Source organism: Panthera onca, chromosome D3 (genome assembly GCF_046562875.1).
Source record: "Panthera onca isolate mPanOnc1 chromosome D3, mPanOnc1 haplotype 2, whole genome shotgun sequence".
NCBI classification, from domain to species: Eukaryota; Metazoa; Chordata; class Mammalia; order Carnivora; family Felidae; genus Panthera; species Panthera onca.
Window position 1 is genome coordinate 7,452,747 of NC_138350.1, and position 20,299 is coordinate 7,473,045.

The 20,299-nt window shown below is 50.8% G+C and overlaps 1 protein-coding gene across 10 annotated transcripts in view; it reads right to left on the reverse strand.

Annotated features, from left to right (window-relative positions):
- HVCN1 (hydrogen voltage gated channel 1) overlaps positions 1 to 19,978 on the reverse strand; it is a 37,414-nt gene extending 17,436 nt beyond the window's left edge. Inside the window, exons 1-3 of one of the 10 annotated variants that reach the window (XM_060612272.3) lie at positions 19,810 to 19,976; positions 18,601 to 18,666; positions 13,390 to 13,429 (exon numbers count right to left, since the gene is read on the reverse strand). In XM_060612272.3, the coding sequence (XP_060468255.1) occupies positions 13,390 to 13,410 (21 nt within the window). In that variant the 5' untranslated portion in view covers positions 13,411 to 13,429; positions 18,601 to 18,666; positions 19,810 to 19,976. The other 9 variants (XM_060612275.3, XM_060612273.3, XM_060612274.3 and 6 more) reach the window with 9 other exon arrangements.
- Between the last annotated feature and the right edge of the window lie 321 nt (positions 19,979 to 20,299).

Genomic DNA, 20,299 nt, shown 5'->3' on the forward strand with positions numbered 1-20,299 from the left:
TAACAGCTGTCAATTCAGGGTGATGATTATAGAAGTACTCGATAGTATTTTTATTCTTTTATATTTTTATACTTTTCAAAGTAAAATAAAATGATCTTTCTCCAACAGTACACCTTTGATGCATATTCAGACTTTTTTCATAAACGGTTTCACGAGCTCAGAAAAGGTTAGAGTCCAAAGGGATTAACTACGGCAATCTCCCCTCTCTGATTCCAGGGTGGCCTCCTCTGCCCAGCCTCCCATATGGTTCGGGTGCCTGAGGAGCTCCCAGTTTGAGACTTCCTCAAACAGAAGAGGTACGAGATACAAAGAGGTCCAAGGAGAGCTTATGACCACCTGAGAGTAAACCTGATTTTTTCCGCATCCACAATCCTGGAGCCTGTTTGGCTCTCATCTCCCCACGTATGCTGTCCATTTCTTCCTCCTCCCCAGTCCAAGTCTTCATCCCAAAGATTGCAACTGTTTCCTTATAGATTTCTCTCCCTGGACTTGGTTCTTCCAGTGCATTTTCCAACCAGCAGCCCAAGCAGGCCTCATAAACCCTCACCTCTGATCATAGTATCTGATCCTATCACTGTCCCCTGTTTTTTGGATAAAAATCCGAGATCCTGGGGTGCCTGGATGGTTCGCTTGGTTAGGTGTCTGACTCTTGATTTTGGCTCAGGTCATGATCTCACAGTTTGTGAGACTGAGCCTCACATATGGCTCTGTGCTGACAGTGTGGAGCCTGCTTGGTATTCTCTCTCTCTTCCTCTCTGCCCCTCCCTGGCTCACATTCTCTCTCAAAATAAACGCCAGGGGCGCCTGGGTGGCTCAGTCGGTTAAGCGTTTGACTTCAACTCAGGTCTCCGGGCTCTGTGCTGACAGCTCAGAGTGTGGAGCCTGCTTCGGGTTCTGGGTCTCCCTCTCTCTCTGCCCCTCCCCCACTTGTGCTCCGTCTCTCAAAAATAAATAAAAAAATGCACACAAAAAAATTTTTAAAACAGGGGTGCCTGGGTGGCTGAGGCAGTTAAGCATCTGACTTCAGCTCAGGTCATGATCTCATGGTTTGGGAGTTCAAGCCCCGCATCAGGCTCTGTGCTGACAGAGCCTGGAGCCTGCTTCAGATTCTGTGTCTCCCTCTCTCTGCCCCTCCCCGACTCATGCTCTGTCTCTCTTAATAACATTAAAAATAAATGAAAAAAAAAGATAAAAGAATTTTTAAACAAACTCCAAGATCCCTCCTATTATATACACAGCCCTGTGGCCCTTCTGTCCCTCCAGCCCTCTGGATTCTCCCCACACCCGGTCTTCACATGGCATCTTCCCTCAACCTGGACTACTCTTCTTCCAACTCTGAGCTTGGCTCACTTTCACTCAAGCTTGGAGCCTCAGCTGAAATGTCCCTTCTTCAGAGAGGGCCCTCCTTGACCCCTAAAACCTAAATCAGACCCCTTCTCAGGTTTGTAATCTGTGTATTCTTTTTCTTTTGAGAGACCCTCATGACAGTTTCTAATCAGAATTTTGTGTGTATGGCCGTTTACCTACGACTTCTCTTTCCACACTAGCAGTTAAGCTCTATGAACGCAAGGCCTGTGTCCCCAGAGTCTCATGTGACACCTGACCGGGAGCAGAAGCCCACCATCTGCTGGCTGAGGGCACTGGTACCGTCTTCCATGCTGGGCTGTAGCTGGTCTCAGGCTGGACCCTCCCTCCCGTTGCCAAGGGCCAGCTCCATGGCTGTCCCAAAGCCCTCCGGGCAGCTACTGGCCATAATTCTCCCCTAAAACGCCTCACCTGGCAGACGGAAACCTCCTGGGCTGGTTTTCTCGGCATGATGGGAGCCTTGGGGTGCTTTGTAAAAACCGCATTTATATTTTACAGGAGAGGGAATTTTTTCTTTCTGAAACCTTGCGACCAGTAAAAAGCAACTTTCTGTTAATTTGGGATGAAAATATTTATGGCACCCAGCCAGAGCAGAAAAAACTCTGGTTTTAAGTCAAAAATATGACATACCAAAAGCAGAGGAGTTTCAGAAAAGGTCAAAGATATAGCTGATCATGAAAATGCTGTGGGCTTCGGCAACTTTTCACCACCCACTCGGGGCTCTCAGCTTCCTCTTCCCTGCCCAGGCAAATGGGAGGATTGACTCAGTGAGCTGCTCAGAGCACCAGCCACAGGGCCGGGCCTGGAGCAGCCCTCCGTGAGCGCCTGCTATCCTTCCTCTTCAGCAGCGCAAACTCTCATTTCTGCTCCTCGGACATCATCCCTGGCCGGGGACAGTTCGCTTCTCTGCTCGCTGGCCCACTGCCTGCCCGTGCAACCCCCAGACTTCGCAGTCACACGAATGACAGATTCCCTTTGAGGCTTACGCTAGACTGAGTCCTGTCACTAACAACTCCGGGAATCTAGACCAGTAGGGTCCCTGGCACTGGACACGCCCATCTCTCCATCACCCGCATTAACCTTCGCCGTCCCCTTATATCCTGACACTACTCTCTCCAGGGTCACCTGGAGCAAAGCCCACAACTGTGGTTGCCACCTGGACTGGACCGCATCCTCTCACACCGTTGACTCGGTTCTGTCTGACAATCTTGCCTCTTGATTTTTCTCCCAGGTCCGGCCACCCTCCTCAGCCTCCATTGTCCCTGTCCCCATGCCACCAGGTCCCCCAGACCCCAAAACTGACCCTGTGCTGGTGCAGGGGCCAGCCTCCTCCTTTGGCAGTCTCAGCACACCTGGGCTCTCAACACTGAGAACACGTGCAGATCAGTCTCACGTGCAAATCAGCCTCCAGCGTGATGTGTGGTATCCCGCCAGGTCATCTGTTTGCTGTGACCTGAACTGAATCCATTTATCTTCCCCGCCCCCCATCCACTACTCCTTCCATGTTCCCCTAAGGCATGGCATCATACCCACCCTGCTGCCCAAGCCAAGAGCCAAAGATCGTCTTGGGCTCCTCTCTCTCCCTTGAGCCTTGGCAATCTGACCTCCTAAAAATGGCTCATGCCCCTTTTTTTTTTTTTTTTTTTAAACATTTATTTTATTTTTGAGACAGAGAGAGACAGAGCATGAATGGGGGAGGGTCAGAGAGAGGGAGACACAGAATCTGAAACAGGCTCCGGGCTGTCAGCACAGAGCCCGACACGGGGCTTGAACTCACGGACCGCGAGATCATGACCTGAGCCGAAGTCGGCCGCTTAACCGACTGAGCCACCCAGGTGCCCCTCACGCCCCTTTTTCTTCTCCCTCTTCCCCTCTCCAACTGCCATCACCTCTTGCCTAGACGCCTGCACTGGCCTCCTTGCTCACTTGGCCTTCTGCCTGGTCCTTTCTCCACACAGCGGTGGCCAGGGTCCCCCTTCTGTGGCGACAACCTGGCTGTGGCCCTACCCTCACCTGCCTCCTCCCCCATGACCTTTAGTCCTCCACCCTACCTCCTGCCAACCACTGCCTTCAGAACAAAGGCACAAAGCTCTCTTGGTCTCCGCAGGTCCCCTGCCTCCGCCATACCCCAGCTGCACCCAATGCCTTGTGGTTCTAGAATAAACCTCTCTCTCTCTTGCTCTAGAACTCCACATGCCTGTGCCCGCTATCTGAATTATCTTTTGCCTGTCACACACGGTTTTACAGATGTGTCTAGATTGTACCACCCCAGGGAGGTCTTCCTTAGCCGCCACCTGCTGGGTGAGTGTCCCTCCTCTGTTTCCATGTCTTACCATTTGCTAACTTGTGCTGTGACATCTCAGTATCGTCTGTGTCCTGCCCTGGTCTGTAAGCTCTGGGAGGGCAGACTCTTCCCCGCTCTCACAGGGAGGGGTGTGAAAACTATTTAATAAACGAATTAAGAGCAAACCACAGGAGCTACCTCCTCAAAGGTAAATGTATCGCCTACTTATTTTCTACACGTGTCAAGTATCATACCAAAAAGATTGCTACCTGGGAGAGGGAGGAGAAATGAGAAAAACAGACCTAGAAGAGACAGAGAAAAAAAAATGTTCTTGTGAACATTTAGTTTTACAGGTGTTGAAGCTGCCATCTATAGGAGGGGGAGTCCCTATTTCACGGTCATCCAACAATCACAGAAAAAGGCACTTTTTTAAAAAAAAGAAATTCAGGGGATTCCCAATGTCCCTTAAGCCCCCATTTCCCTGCTTCCTCCCAGAGTCTACTTTGGGAACCTGATTTGCATATTATTCAACATCTCCTGCCCCCAAACTCCAATAAGACACAATAGCAGTGACCATCTACTATTATGTTGTTTTATTATATTAATATACCACTAAAGTTCCTTAAATGAACTACTGAATTTTATTCCTAGCAACCCTCTGAGGTTAAGACCATCATTTTGGGTCTTAGTGAAGAAGGCGGCTTGTCCCAAGTCACAACTTAGGAAATGGCTGAGCCATGATCTGCCCCTGGGCTGTTACGACTCGGAGCCCTTGTTTTAGAACACATGGCTGAGAAAAAGGCAGGCAGGCAGCCAATGAATGGAGATCTGCCTTCTAGGACCGTGTAGTGGGGTTGAACAGTGGCTGCCCCCAAATTCACGTCCACATGGAACCTCAGAACATAACCTTACTTGGATTACGGGTCTTTGCAGGTTTAACTAGTGAAGGGGCTTGAGATGGAATCATCCAGAATTTAGGGTGGGCCCTGCTGTCCTTACAAGAGGAGGAGGGGCCATGTGAGGGTGGAGGCAGAGACCGGAGGGCTGCATCTACCAGCCAAGGATGTCAGACAGCCAGCAACCACCAGCAGCTGGGAGAAAGGCATGGAACAGATGCTCCCTCAACGCCTCCAGAAGGAACCGACCCTGCCAACACCTTGATTTTAGACTCGGAGCCTTCAGAACGGAGAGAAGGCATCTCTGCTGCGTTAAGCCACCCAGTGTGTGGTTATCATCACAGCAGATCCAGGAAGCTAATGCAGAGCCTGTGCCCGAATCAGCCTACGATGGGTGGCCACGGACGGTGTGCCCCCTCCCTGTATCTTGTGGGCCACACCCCAACCCCGGACTCCAAGGAGAAAGCGGGAGAAAGCGGGCTCCTTCAGCAGTCACAAACCACTTGGAAAAGCCTGTTTCTGCAGCCAGTCCTGGCAGCAGCGCCTTCCTTTTGCTCACAGCTTACAGGCCACCTCCATCCCCTTCGGCTCTTCATGCTTGTCACAATCCTGGGAGGGAGTCAGGGCAGGGAGGGGCAGGCTCTCCAATCCACAGAAGGGGACACTGAGGTGCGGGGAGAAGAGGCCAACTGCTCAGAGTCGCATGGCATGGCAGGATGACAGAGGCAAGGGACAGGGGCATGTAAACGGACACGCCCTTCTCAGGAGGGCAGCAGGACAGTTCCTTTCATCTTTCGAAAAGATGTTTGAGCGGCTCCAATATGCCAGGCATGGGAGCGAAGGAGGGGATCAGCCTTAACCGGTTTCTGTCAAAATTGAAAATGTCCCCATCCTTTGACATGCCAAGGGACTCACACATAAGCACATGGATGCTTCCTAAAGTCCTGCTACAACAGCCCAAACCTGGAAATGACCTCAAAGTCCATCATTAAACACGCTATGGGAGACCCACACTAAGACAATACTAGGCAGCTGTTAAGAAGGCAGCAAGCCCGTGTACCTGTAGGCGCTGACACAGAAAGGTATTCTTGGTCTATATGAAATCTAGGTGAAAAGCAGCACGTTGTGGACCAGATTGTACCATATAATGCCATCTTTGTTAAAAACAGACAAAATCAATACCCCAAACTAAATGGTTCCCCCTGGGAAAGGAGTTCAATTGGGTTGGAGGGTGAAAAGAAACTTTCAAGTTTTATTCTATTAGATTTAATCATGAGAAATAGCCATTCTTGGAGGGAGATCCCGCCTACAGAGAATTGCATAGTGAATGAAGTATTGAGGGTAAGGGGGTGGGGGGGGGGGAGGGGAGGATGAACACACACACACACCTGAAATCCCTGAATAAGAAAATCAAAACAGATGCCTGGGTGGCTCAGCTGGTTGAATGACTCTTGATTTAGGCTCAGGTCCTGATCCCAGGTGGTGGGATTGAGCTCTGCTTCAAGCTCCATGTTGAGCATGGAGCCTGCTTAAGATGGTCTGTCTGTCTGTCTCTCCCTCCCTCCCCCCACCCCTTCTCTCCTACTCACTCTTAAAAAAAAAAAAAAAAAAAAAAAAAAAAAAAAAAAAAAAAAAAAAAAAGAATGGAACAAATACCTAAAAACAAACAGTGACTGGTAAAGCCGCCAATATGAACTCAAGTCTACCAGTTTTATTCCTTATAAAACAAGGGGAAAATATGGCAGAAAAAGCGGATTTTTTTTTAAAGCAACAAAATGATGATTTTCTAAGAGGGAGAAATCAGGTTCTGAGATGCTGTCTTCCCTCCCTTAGCAGATGGGGAAACTGAGGCCCTGCAACAAGGCAAACGCTACCAGTCAACGGATAGTCCTGGACAGGTACCTGGGTCTCTGGTTTTCGGGTCCAGAACACGGAAGACACACTCAGGGAAGATGTCCCCAGTGCCTACCTTCCTTCCCCCACCCCCAGGGCCCACTCGGCACTGGGCCCTCTGCCACCACCGTGGCCCCACCTCTACCTCTCACGTGGAGGATACGGCAGCTCTTCACTACTCTCTGGCACTCTATCTGCGGCCAGACAGCACTTCTCAGAACATAGTCCCGTCACTCTCTGTGCAGAACAGGCTTGAGGCTGCTGTTCTTAGAAAAGGCCTGCTTGGTCCCTGGCTGGCATCTGGAGGGTTCCACCATTTACTGGTAAGAACAGCTCAGTGGGCCCAGACCGTGTGTATACACAATTCAGTTTATGTTGAACACTTGCTTTCCTTCAGGGAGCCTGGAATTTTCTAAGTGCTGTACAGAAGGTACCTCCTTGACCAGCCCCCAGCAGCCACCTTGAGCCCCGAGTCTCTAACAGGCTTCCCAGTGGACACGTCACTTCGCGCTGTCCCCACCGGAGGAACTGAGTCCTCTGTTAGAGACCGTCAGCCACCATGAGGGCCCTCCATGCTTGGCAGCTGGCAGTTCCCCACTGAACATACCTGGATGGTGGAATGAAGCCCTGAAGCAAACCTCTCCTCTGGCGGGAGGGAGGAGGGAGGGCCTCCGGGAGCACGGTCCCCTACCCCAGGGCCGCGCCCCCAGCCCCCGGGGATTGGTGTTCTGAGGAATGCCTATTTTTAAAATCAGGGAAGTCTTTAAATAAGCGTGGCAGCTTTTCCTTCTCTAGGGTGGGGAGGAAGTCTGAGGTTGGCAAAAACAACCACCACCGATGGCTGACCGGCTTGCGGGGGCCGCTGCTTATGGGCCAACGAGCCCGACCGGTGGCCCACGTCCCCCCAGAAATGCTGCAACACTTCTCTCCTTTTCCTGTGGGGTCAGGATCCCTCCCGTCTTGACAGAGTGGTCCACCAACCTGGCAAGATGAGGGTGAGGCTGGGTGGAGGTGACGCGGGCAATAACATCCGGTAGCAGGAGCCACAGTGAGCGTCAACTACCTCCTGGGCACCTGCCATTTCTGAGCTCCGTACAAGGTCCTCTAGTAACACACTGCAACAGCCTCGTGAGGTGGGGAATGGAGACATCTCCATCGACAGGCGAGGAAACTGGGAACGGAGAGGCCAACAACTTGTCCCAGGTCACACGGCCAGTGAGAGTGAGACGCAGGCTGCCTGGCCCAGAGCCCCTTCCTCTTGCACAACCTCTTTGAACGCCGCCCTGGACCAGGCTCACAGCTGTGAGGAGCTCAGGGCCGTGCAGGGAGCTCAGCCGAGTGTTACTCAGTGAGAAAAATACATTTTACATGCTGCCTTTTAGTACACTCTGACATACATACACGTGTTCCACAACCAACACTCAAGTTTCTAAGTGCGAGAAACTCTTGTATTTTCCGTTTTATTCTAGTTCATTGCTTAAACGACCGATTGCAGGAGTCACCAACGGGTTGAGTTTTAAAGATGCAGATATGGGAGGACGTGCCCAGTCTATTTCCCAGGGGTAAGGAGACGAGGATTGCCAGAGAGGAGACAGTCCCGTCTAAAGTGTGTGACGTCAGCCACATTAACTGGGAAGCAGAAGTCAGGTTGTTTACAAAAACATAAGAAAATGAAAGCATAGAAAGAAAAACCAACCAACCAACCGTTTTTCAGCCAGAAATTAAGAGCTATCACCAATGTGAGACCGAGGCATCCAGGGAATTTCCGGCTCCAACATCTTAGCAATGCTTTGGCCCTGGAACAGAGCACGCTCTACCCCGCCTCACTGTGAAGTAGCCCATGGAGAGAGGCCCTACCCCGCCACAGTCTAACCAGTGGCTCTCAGCCCTGGCTGCACTTTGGAACCACCTGGAAGCTTTAAAAACCAAAACCAAAAAACCAAAAAACCCAATGCCTGGGTCTCAGGCCCCAAGATCGTGATTGGTCTGGGGGTGGCCTGGGTGTTGGGATCTCCCATCTGCGGCCAAAGTTGAGAACGTGCACCATAAATAAACCTGGCGCCTCCAGCTCATGAGAAATGAGCAAAGGGCTATAGCGATTTCTAAGCACACTGGCTCCCAGGTTCCCCGTGTGGCTGGCGACACACAATCCTCCTCTGAGAGGAAGAGGAGGTCAGCTGCTGGTTGAAAACCCAGCTCGTCCTCATGACCCAGGGAACAGCTCCCGTGGGTTGAGTCTGTGCGGCCCTGCTCAGTGCTTCTCACGCACGAGCTTCTTTGAGCCCCACCACTGTAGACGGAGTGTTTCCGTTCCCATTTCACAGAAGAGGAACTCTTGAGTTGCAGGGTGGTGGGAAGGGGCAGAGTCCACGGCCCCTCTCTCTGAACCAGGGCTGAAACTCCCGCCAATTTCTCCTGCAACACCATGATCTTCCCCTCAAACACTAGGGCAGCCGGACAATAAAGAGCTGGTAAAAGCATTGCTATGACAACATTTTTTTAAAAACACAGTTGAGGGGTGGGTTAAATGGGTGACGGGCATTAAGGAGGGCGCTTGTTGGGATGAGCACTGGGTGTCTCACTGGGACGAATCACTGGGTTCTACTCCTGAGGCCAAGACTACACTGTATGTTAACTAACTTGAAAATTAAAACAAAACAAAAAAACCCACAACTGAGGTGCCTGGGTGGCTCAGTCAGTGAAGTGTCCGACTTCAACTGAAGTCATGATCTCATGGTTTGTGGGTTCGAACCCCACATTGGGCTCTGTGCTGACAGTGCGGAGCCTGCTTGGGATTCTCCCTCTCTTCCCCTCCCCCCCACTCTCTCTTTCTCTCTCTCTCAAAATAAACTCAAGAAAGAAAAACAAACCCGCACAATTAACTGCACAAGGATAAATTACTAACAGGAACTTGTTCTCTGAATCAACAGAGGCTCAGGTGCTACAAGTGATCCTGACCCAACCTTCTCCAGCTCCAGCCCTTGTACTGGCCTCTGTGGCAAAAAAGGCTCCTGTGTCCCCCCTCTCAGGGGTCATCCCCCCCCCCCCAACAACTGGTGTCATCGCCCTCCCCCCAGCATGTCTCCTTGGTTCCTCAGCTCTATCCCGTGCTTCTGTGCCTTCGACCCTCACCCCACCCCACCAGCTCCCTGGTTTCATTCAGACTCCCCTGGACACTCCCCACCCCCACTTTACCTGCTGTCATTCACCCCAACGAACAGACCTTTATTCTAGATCTATTTCTTTCAGCATCGTGAAGACATGAGCAAAAGGAAGTAAATTCATGATACTCCTAATACAACAGACTTATCATCCACCTAAGGTCTCTTTTACAATTGTGATCAAAGACCACACACAATCTCATATGTTATTTTTCCCACTAGATTTTTGGTCCCCCAACCCCCCCCCCCTTTTTTTTAAAGAGACTGAGCGAGTGTGTGCAGGGCAGAGAAAGAGACAGACACAGAATCTTAAGAAGGTACCACACCCAGCTAAAGCCTGACGCGGGGCTAGATCCCACAACTGTAAGATCGTGCGTGACCTGAGCTGAAGTCAAGAGCCAGTGGCTTAACTGACTGAGCCACCCGGGGCGCCGCAGATGTACGTTTTAATGGCCAAGAAACTTCACCAAGAAGTTGATGCTCTCACTATTGCGTTTACTGATTGCTCATTTTTAGCACCTTCATCACCAATTCAAAGGCCACATTTCCTTATATTTTGACCCTCTTGAAATCTGAATGTCTCACAACTGACCAGTGTTAACGTTATGCAACATAAGGTCACAGTAAATGGCAGTTTTATGTTCTTTGTGATAAAATAATGGCGCATCTATAATCAATGGCACCTCATGTGACAAGAAATACGGTGCAGTTTTCTTTTCATGGGTTATATCTCCTTTTAAGTGAGACGCCCACGTTTGATTAGGAACATTTTCATGATGCTCAACACACGCTATTGAATTTTGTCCAGAACAACATGGGCTGGTTCCACTGCAAAATAACCAGCACTGAGCACTTCCACATGCTCTTTTGGTTTGCCCGACTTAATACGTAACTACGAACGAAGGAAAGTATGAATGGTTTCCATGTGCAATAACTGGAGCTCCTGGAGTTTCTATCAGGTGCCAGGTACTAGGTATCCAGCACCTTATGAGGAACGGTCATAACTCTCTGTGGTGGTGACTGTCAACCCCACTCATGACCGTGGACACAGAGGCTCAGGGTGGCTTGGAAGCTGGTCACACGGCCCACAAGGGGCAGATGTAGCACTGGAACCCAGGCTGTCCGGCCCTGAGCTGCTCTCCCTGGGGCTGACCCGCTGGAGCCCCAGAGCAACCCTAGGCCGGCTTGCACAGGGGGGAGACTAGCACCTCCCAGACCGGAAGGTAATCTGCTCCAGAACTAGGGTTCTCCATGGTCAAAGTGCAGATTCCTCAGCCGGGCATACAGGGACCTTCCCCATCACCTCACCCCTCAACTCCCCTCTGCTCTGTAGAACTTCACATGAGCCTGCCTCCAGGCCTTTCTCCATGCCGTTCCCTCTGCTGGAAATGCCCTTCTCTTGGATCCCGTAAGTTCAAATCCCAAGGCCCAGCTCAAAGGTTGCCTTTTCTGCAGAACCCTCCACGACCCTCCAAAGGAAAGGGGTCTTCCTCCTCTGAACATGAGCCCCACGTTCCGTGTCATCCTCCCCAGATTCTGGGCACTGAACTCGTAAATCCCTCCCAACTGCTCGCTTCTCTCCAGTGCCAGCGCCTCGCTCCCTGCTCCCCTGCAGGAGGGCTCCCACCTTGCTTGCCCCCCATGTGCTTTCTGGCATTTCCACCCATCTCCACAGGACACCAGAGAGGCTTTTCGAAGTCCAGGCCTGATCGGCGGCTGCCCTGCCCACCAGGGGCCTGCCCACTGTTCCAAGCACCACCACCAGAACCTTCAGTGTCCCCTGGGCCCTGCCTGGCCTGGTCTCTTCAGATTGAGCACGTCCTGGCCCCCCACCACGCTGCCCTACCCTGGCCATCCGCCTTCTGGCCGTGGCATAGGTCGCTTCCTCTGCCAAGACTCATGGTCTTCATCCTCTACCTGGTTTCCTCCTCAGGCCCCACAGGTGTCAGGTCGGGGAGCCCTCTGATCAGAAGGTCTGAAGGTCTCAGTGGCCCTTGTGAGGGGCCCACATTAACCATGGCTTCTCCTTTACTGCTCACCCCACGTGCACCTTCACATATTCAGTTTTGTGACTTGAGACCGGTCTCGCAGCTACAGAGGAAGTCACTGGCAGGCAGAGACCAATGCCTTCAGTTTGGTAGCTATGGCCTGAGAGCTGTAGTTGGTTCCAGGACATGGCTGGTGTCGATATAAACATTTGTGGCTGAATGAATGAATGAATGAGGGAAGGAATCCTCCCCAGAGAGCCGGTGCTGCCCCTGTGCTCCCCACTCCCGGCTCCCTTCCTGCCAGGGGTGAGCTCTTCCTTGGGCTCTTCCTTCTGGAGACCTAACCTGTCTTTGGGCTAGACTGTGTCTGAAAAGCAGACAGGGCACAATCACTAGTCAGTAATCAGGACATGGAAGCCAGGCAGCGTGGGTCTGAACCCCTTGCCAGCTGTGTGACCTTGAGCAAATTGCTAAACCTTGCTGGGCTTCAATTTCCCTACCTGGAAGATAAGGGAAAGAACAGTACTTAGTGCACAGGGCTGTTGTGAGCATTAAATAATCAAATACACAGAAAGCCCTTAGCACATGCCTGGCACAGCAGTGAGTGCTCCAGAGACATTGCTTGTGTTATTATTACAACTTCTGCACCTTAGTTCATTAATTCAAAGACAAACATGTCCCCAGATTCTTCCCTAGATTTCAACATTTCTGAAATCGGAGTTGGTGGCATCCACTGGCCATTTACCCCACGACACTGTTAACAGACCTAAAATCCGAAGGACTCTTACAGTTAAAGGGGTCATCAATTTGATGAGATACAGGATGCTCATCATTATCATCCCATGGCCCTGCTTCTTGGACCCCGCCCTCCTCACCCTGCTGCCACCCTGAGCTTCTAACACTGCCCTGATGGCTCTACCTGGCCAGACCCCCCAGAACCTCCTAGTGAACAGGTGAAACGGAAGCCAACGTTTCCCTTCTGCCTTGTCCTCACTATTCACAACTGATGTCCCCTCAAACCCAACAAACCTGCATCCAGATATCAAGAACGGGGTTTAACGGCTCTGCTTGGGATGGTCTCATGCCACAGGAAGCAAAGCATTCTCTCTGGAGAGAGGCCAGGGTAAAATCCTACTTCGGCCGCTTCCTACCTGTGTGATCTTGTCCAAGTGTCTTTATCTGTAAAATGGTAAAATGGGCAGTAGGGAAAAGCCCCGTATGGGCTCAGTATCAGCCTAGCATTCTGAGACCACTGTCTCTTCAACTCCTCCCAACCTTCAGGAACAAGGGTAATTTTAGCTCCCTTTTCCAGATAAGGACACAGAGACTCAGGGAGGTGAAAGTCTTGGCCTATGACACATGGTGATTAAAAAGCAGAGGTGAGGGGTGTCTGGGTGGCTCAGTCAGTTAAGCGTTTGACTTCAGATCAGGTCACGATCTCACAGTTCATGAGTTTGAGCCCCGTGTCAGGCTCTGTGCCAACAATGTGCATCCTGCTTGAGATCCTTCTCTCTTCCTCTCTCTCTCTGCCCCTCCCCTGCTTGCACACATGCGCTCTCTCAAAAACAAAGAAACATTTTAAAAAATGCAGAGGTGGTGTTTGAATGGTCTGATTCAGGTTATTAGGCCATCTTGAGGTTTGTGACTTCCTGCTACAGTTTTCACCTTTGTGACGAAACACTTTGGTAAGGCAGAAACACCCCAAACAGGTGTTTTCCTTTTATCTTGTTTGTAACACCAAGCAGAACTGTCTTCAATGCCAGAAGTCCTTTAATGCTGCTGGTCTGCCAGAATTAATTTACCTTTTCATCCCAGGTGGCCATTTTCCTGTCCTCTCTGGATCTGGAAAGTAAGAAAACATTTGTCTGGATCTGACATTCTGCTCTCCTTTATCTTAGTATGTGCTTTGCAACACTTTGTTACAAACTATTTTTAACTTGCTTACGTTAACAGCCTCTGAAAATAGCATAAAGCTCAAAGTGTATGTGGAAGGATGCACATCCTTGGCATATACCCAAAGGAATTGAAAACAGGCACTCAAAACAAATACATGTACACAAACAGTCACTGCCAAAAGGTGGAAATAACTCAAGTATCCATTAAGGGATGAACGGATATATCAAAGATGTCATATCCATACAATGGAACGTTATCCAGTCATAAAAAGAAATCAAGTACTGATCCATGCTACAACGAGTGATTTATACTAAATCAAATAAACCACACACAAAACATCACACATTACATGATTCCACTGATCTGTAATACCCAGAACACGCAAATCCACAGAAAGATTGGTGGCTGCCGGGGAGTAAGGTGATGGGGGGCAGAGGGTGACTGTTTAGGATGCAGGGTTTCTTTTTGATTTGATGAAAATGTTCTGGAACTGGATAGAGGTGACGGTTGCATGATATTGGGAATGCACTAAATGTCATGGGATCCTTTGCTAAATGTTCACCAAATGGTAAAATGGTTAATTTCATGTTATGTGACTTTCACTTCAGTTTACACTTAAAAAAAAAAAAAAAAAAAGACACACAGACATACACTCCAGTGCTGGGAATGCCTTGGAAAGCAACAAAGTATCTATATGTCCACCAATGAGGTTCTGGTTAAGTCAGTTAGGGTACATCTGAGCAGTGGCAAATGCTAGTGTTGTTAAATCTTGATATGCAGATAAGGAAAGAGGTGAATAATATAGTAAGATAAAAAAAAATTCAGGGGAGTCTGGGTGGCTCAGTTGGTTGAGCATTCAACTCTTAATCTCAGCTTGGGGCATGATCTCACCGTTTGTGGGATGGAGCCCCGAGTGGTCTCTGCTCTGCCAGATTCTCTCTCTCCCTCTCTCTCCTGCCCCTCTCGTACTCTCACGTGCACAAGTGTTCTCAAAATAAACACTGTTTAAAAATTCATATTACAGCATAGTGTATACAGTATGACTCCATCTACATGAAAACTTACATATGCATTTTTATTTTATTAAAATAAAAATATTTTATTTTTATTATCTCTTTCTTATTCGAGAGAGAGAGAGAGAGAGCAAATGCAGGGGAGGAGCAGAGAGAGAGAGGGAGACAAAATCCCAAGCAGGTTCTGTGCTGTCAGAGCAGAGCCCAATGCAGGGCTTGATCCCATGAACCATGAGATCATGGCCTGAGCTGAAATCAAGAGTCAGACACTTAACTGCCTGAGCCACCCAGGTGCCCCTACGCATGCATTTTAAAAAATACATCTGCAAGAATATAGCCAAACTCTTTACAGTGGTTATTGCTGGACAAAAAGGGAGTGTGGGTATTTTCCTTCTACTGACTTCTAGAAGGTCTGAACTTTTACAGTGAGTTTGTGTTACTTCTTAAAATTTACTTCTGGGCATCTGGGTGGCTCAGGCAGTTAAGCTGACTTTTTGGCTCAGGTCATGATCTCACGGTTTGTTGAGTTCAAGCCCTATAGTGGGCTCTGTGCTGTAAGCACAGAGCCTGGAGCCTGCTTTGGATTCGGGTCTCCTTCTCTCTCTGGCTCCTCCCCACCCCCCCAACTCACGTGCACTCTCTCTCTCAAAATTAAACAAACATTAAAAATTTTTATTTTTAATGTAGGTGACATATGCACATACTAAAGGGAAATAGGAACGCCTGGACAGCTCAGTCGGTCGAGCATCCAACTCTTGATTTCTCGGGATTCTCTCTCTCCCTCTCCCTTGCTCGCCCTCTCAAAATAAACTTTAAAAAGCGAAAGAACACAAAAAAATATATGACAAAAAAGCCTCCTTTCTACCCATTCTCCCCAGAAGCAGCCACTTTTTTTTTTTTTTTTTTTTTTTTTATTGTGGGGAGAGCGCAAGTAGGGGAGGGGCAGAGAGGGGGACAGAAGATCGGAAGCAGGCTCTGCGCTCACAGACTGAGCTGAAGTCAGACACTCAACTGACTAAACCATCCAGATGCCCCCAGAAGCAGCCACTCTTACCAGTCTCCTTTGTGGCCTTCAGTGGTGTTCTAGGCCTTCACCAACACACCCGTATTTACTCTTTTTCTCTTTTTTTAAAACTTAAACAAATGTGAGCCCACGCATACTGCGTGAATCTTGCTTATTTCCGTTTAGGGTGTGGCAGGCTCAGTGATGATCCACCCCCAAAGATATACATGTCCTAATCCCCAGAACCTGTGAATATGTCACTTTACATGGCAAAAGGGACTTTGCAGATATGAGTACATTAAGGACCCCAAGACGGGGATTATCCATATCCAGGTGGGTCCGATGTAATCAGAAGGGTCTTTATGAATAGAGCAGAGCAGGAGAATCAGACACAGAAGGACAGGTGAGTACAGACCCAGAAGTTGGAGCCAGAGATTTGAGGATGTTATGCAACTGGCTTTGAAGACAGAGGGAGGGGATTGCAATCCAAGGAATGCAGACAGCCTCTAGAAGTTGCAAAGAAACAGATCCTCCTTTAGAGCCTCCAAAAGGAATGCGGCCCCGCCAAGGCCTTGATTTGGACCCAGTGGATTGATTTTTGTACATCTGATGCCCTCAGCACTGCAAGGTAATAAATTTATGTTGTTTGAAGGCTCCCATGTGTGGTGACTTGTTACAGCAGCCATAGGAAAATGATACAGTGTTTCTCATTGTCCCAGATCGATGTGTGCGAAATCAAGCGCACTCCTTGGAATGACAGCCCAAGACTTCCCTGTAGGAATGTATGTAGTCCCACTAGTGATCAGTGTTTACATTACTTCCCCATCTTTTCCTGCCCCAATGTTCCAATAACACTGCACACTGTGTGATTTTATAATTGGGGGACAAAATGATCATTCTGAGAAAAAAATATATTCACAGAGACTTAGAAAAAAAAGTTCTTCTCCTTAGTACCATGCTGGGGGCATAAGGGACTCTTGGAGAATTTCTTGCTGGTCGACTGACAGAACAGCTTCTGTAACCAGCAGAGTTCAGCTCAGTGTGTTCCTGTTCTAGCCCCTTGGGTCCCTCGACCTGCTCTCAGGAGATGGGCTGAAATGGAACCATTAGCACAAGCAAAGGTGAAGGGGGCAGTTAAGGCGCCTGGAGATTTCCTTCCTTCACAAGACAGGAAATAGAACCAGCACATTAAAAAAAAAAAAAAAAAAAAATCCCAGGTTCACTAATTCAAGCAACAGAAAATTGCAACCTACTACGAACTGCCCATTAAAACAGACAAAAGTGATAAAACTCAGTGCTTGTGGGGCTGTAGGGAAACTTGCACACATTGCCAGGCATAGTTTTTCCTCAACAGCCATCTGGTGATAAGTGGCAAGTGCCTTCAAAATAATCATACTCTTGACTTGAACACAACAGTTTGGGAACTATTATCTCAAAGAAATAATTTGATAGCAAAAAACATGTACAGTGTGGACAAGCTAAGCTGGATGTGATGCCTAGAAGCTGGAAAGACCCCACAAGCCCCGCTTTTGAGAAAAGCCGAGAAAGGCTATGGCCTGACAGAAGCAATGACAACTCTGGGGTGTCATGTCGAAATACAGAAAGAATTCTGTTAAGTAATGAGAAGTAGAACCCTGAATGGTTGCACACACTTGCTTGCAATTGTACAATATAATTGGAACATTCACTATGTGCCAAGCGCTGTGCTGAGTTCCGGGGAATCCAAAGCCAAGAAGATAAAGGCCATGGCCCTGACAGACTGATACTTTAGCTGGATGGACAGACAAGGAACCAGGGAAACACATAAGCAAGGTAACACCACCCAAGACTAAGCATGCAAAGAAGGAAAAACAGTAATGCAAGAAGGGACCAGGCCAGCGTGGCTCCTGCAGGTGGAGTAGTGGGGGAAGACTTGAGTAGGAGACTTGCAGAGTGGTCCCTGAATTGCAGAGAGGTCAAGTCACAAGAAGATGGCTGGAAGACCATGTGCACAGGCCCTCAGAGGGCAAAAAAAAAACCCCGCAGAAAAACATAAAAAAACCTTCAGCAAGTCCAAGGAAGAAAGAGGAGGTCAGTGTGGCTGCAGTAAGGGGGCAGTGGCAGGAGACAAGGGTCTGATCTCATAGAGGGCGTGGTAAACAACTCTGAATATTTGGGGGTCAAGAGTGGTGGCACGGAGGCCAAGAGGAGGCAAACGATACGGGGATGCAGAGCAATGGCCAGATTCAGAACATGCCGAGAAGTAGAACCTGCTGCCGACTTACATGCTGGAGAGGAGATGAAGACCAGGTTTTGGGGGAAGAACACTCTGGACTTCCTCCTTCACTCTAAACCAGGGATGGGATGGGGAGGGCTTGGGGGCTGCAGAACAACTCTGGAATTGTGCAAGCCTCAGCCCAAAGATTTTCAAAACCCTGCCCCTACTTTCCCCCAGGTACTCGGAGGGTGAGAAGTTACCACTGCCAGCTTTTGTCTTATCAGAAGCTTCCAGCCGATGTTGGGCCTTTCCAGAAACACTGCAGGTCTCAGGTGGCCCTGAATGACCTTAGGTGAAAGGTGTCCAGGACAGAAGAGTGCTTTCAGAGGGGCGGGTGAGGCTGGAGGGGGACACAGCTCGGTAGCAACCTTGGGCCAGATGCTGGGCTAAGCTTGTATACCAACCATCTCACTTAACTCTCAGCACTCCTGTGAGGGAAGTACCATGCTCAACCCCACGGAACGGTGGAGGGAACTGAGGCATGGAGAGGTGGAGTCCCATGGCTAAGCCTGCAGGAGCCCCTGCACTCAGCAGAGGCGCAGGGCTGGGGGGGTGGGGGGTAAAGGTCTCTGAGTTCCTGCAGGGGGCTGGCTGTACCTCCGTGTCCTGGAGTTTAACCTGTCCCCAGCCTACCCTTCTTGTTCCTCAGCACACCCTGCCCCAAGAGGTGGGTGTTTCCAGTATTTCCAGGTGAAGGATTTGCTGCCCTGGAGGTTCCCTCATTTCAGCCTCCCCCCGGGGTCCCCAGTACTACGTTTACCACCCCTTCTCTCTCTGCAGTCTCCCTGGCGGGGCAGCGAGAGGCAAGGACGAGGAATAAAAGGATTTAGGGGTTCACACGGACCTGGGTGTGAGTTCTGGCTCTGCCTCCTTTGGCAGGGTGGCTTGGCCCCAGTGTCGGTTTCTTCACCTGTGAGAGGGAGACAAGAAGGGTACTTACCTCACCTGTTGCTGCCCTCAGCGTGTGATGAATGAAGGCACCTGTCCCCACGTTAAGCACGCCCGTGCAAAAGGGCAGTTCTTATCAAGGCTCCCGTTTTTCAAGGGGAGGTAACTGAGGCCAAGAGGGACTTCCCTCCCATGTCGCGTGGCATACTGTCTCCTGCCCCCCCCCCCCGCCCCCCACCTGACTCTAGTACCCTCTGGACAAGGGCTGGGGGAGGGGTCCCCCGGGGAATGACCGTCCGCCCTGGTAAACGCTAGAACAGAGGGCAACTGGGGGCGGGGTCCCAGGCAGGCTGGCGGGGGAGCGGCGACGGGGATGAGGGTCCGTTCCTCGGAGGGCGCCGGCTGGGAGGGGTCGGAATGGGGGCCGCGCGCCCCCCCGTCCCAGCGCCGGAGCACTTACCCTGCGCCCCTCCCGCCCGCGGCCACCGCAGCGACTGCGAGCTCTGCGCCCGCCGGGCCGCCCCGCCCGCCCCTTCCGACCCGCCCCTCCTCGCGACCCGCCCGCCCTCTCACCCCGTTCGCGTCTCGGTCCCTGGCTCCCGCCTGTGTCTCAGTCCCCTTGCCCTGGCCTGCCTGTCTCCCCTGTGGTCTCCGGCTTGTCCCCCACCCGGCCGCCTCCCACCCCGCAGCTCCGAGCCTGGCCTGGGCCTCTCGCGGTCCCGCGGATGGACAAAGGTCCGCCCGTGGGAGCCAATCGCGAATCACGAGAATCCTGTCCCAGGCGAGCCTGAGGGAAGGGGTGGGAGGAGGGAACCACTTCCTTCCTCCTGCGGGATGGAGTGGGGGCGGAAACGCTCCCCTCCCCACCGCACACACTCGGGGAAGCTGGGCCTGACTTCTGGCAGCACCCCTGCCCTCATTACTTGGGGGTGGCTCCGAGCGGCTCTGCGGGTCCCCCGCATTGCATCTGCCACGTAGGGGTTGGAGAGTGGGCAGAATGCCCTCAGGGGATGGCCAACCTTGAGGCGGTCGGGACACCCCTGGGGGGGGGGGGTGCTGTGTCTGGCAGTGGCGAGGGGTCCTTGCTGGGGGCTGGTATTGGCAAGGAGGAGGGCGCCTTCCTGCCAGGAGGCTGAGCCCCCTGGTCAGGCTGACTCCTACTCACCTTCCCGCGCAGCTCCGAAGTCCCTCCCCGCCCAGGGCTTCCCCAGCACTCTGCACGCACTTCATTCTGGCACTGCTCTGGAATGGGTTTCTGTTAGTTTCCGTCTTCCAAAAAACACCACTTGCCCCAAACGCCTCTGGGCAGAGGCTCTCTCCCACGCACCTCCCTGCTTCTGGTTTAATTGGGGGTGGGAGGAGTCTCCATCCTGGGAGTTCTGGGAGTTTCCCATTGCAGCTGTAACAGGTTACCACAAACCCAGTGGCTTAAAACAACACGAATTTGTTATCTTAACAGCTGTGGAGGTCAGTGGTCCAAATGGTCTTAATAGGGCTACAATCAAGGTGTTGGGAGGGCTGTGTTTCTTTTGGAGGCTCTAGTGGGGAACTCATTCCTTGCCTTTTCCAGGTGGTGGCTTCACTTTGACCTGTGTTTTCATCATCCCATCTCCTCTAGATCTGACCTTTCTCCTTCCCTCCTAAAAAGACCCTCT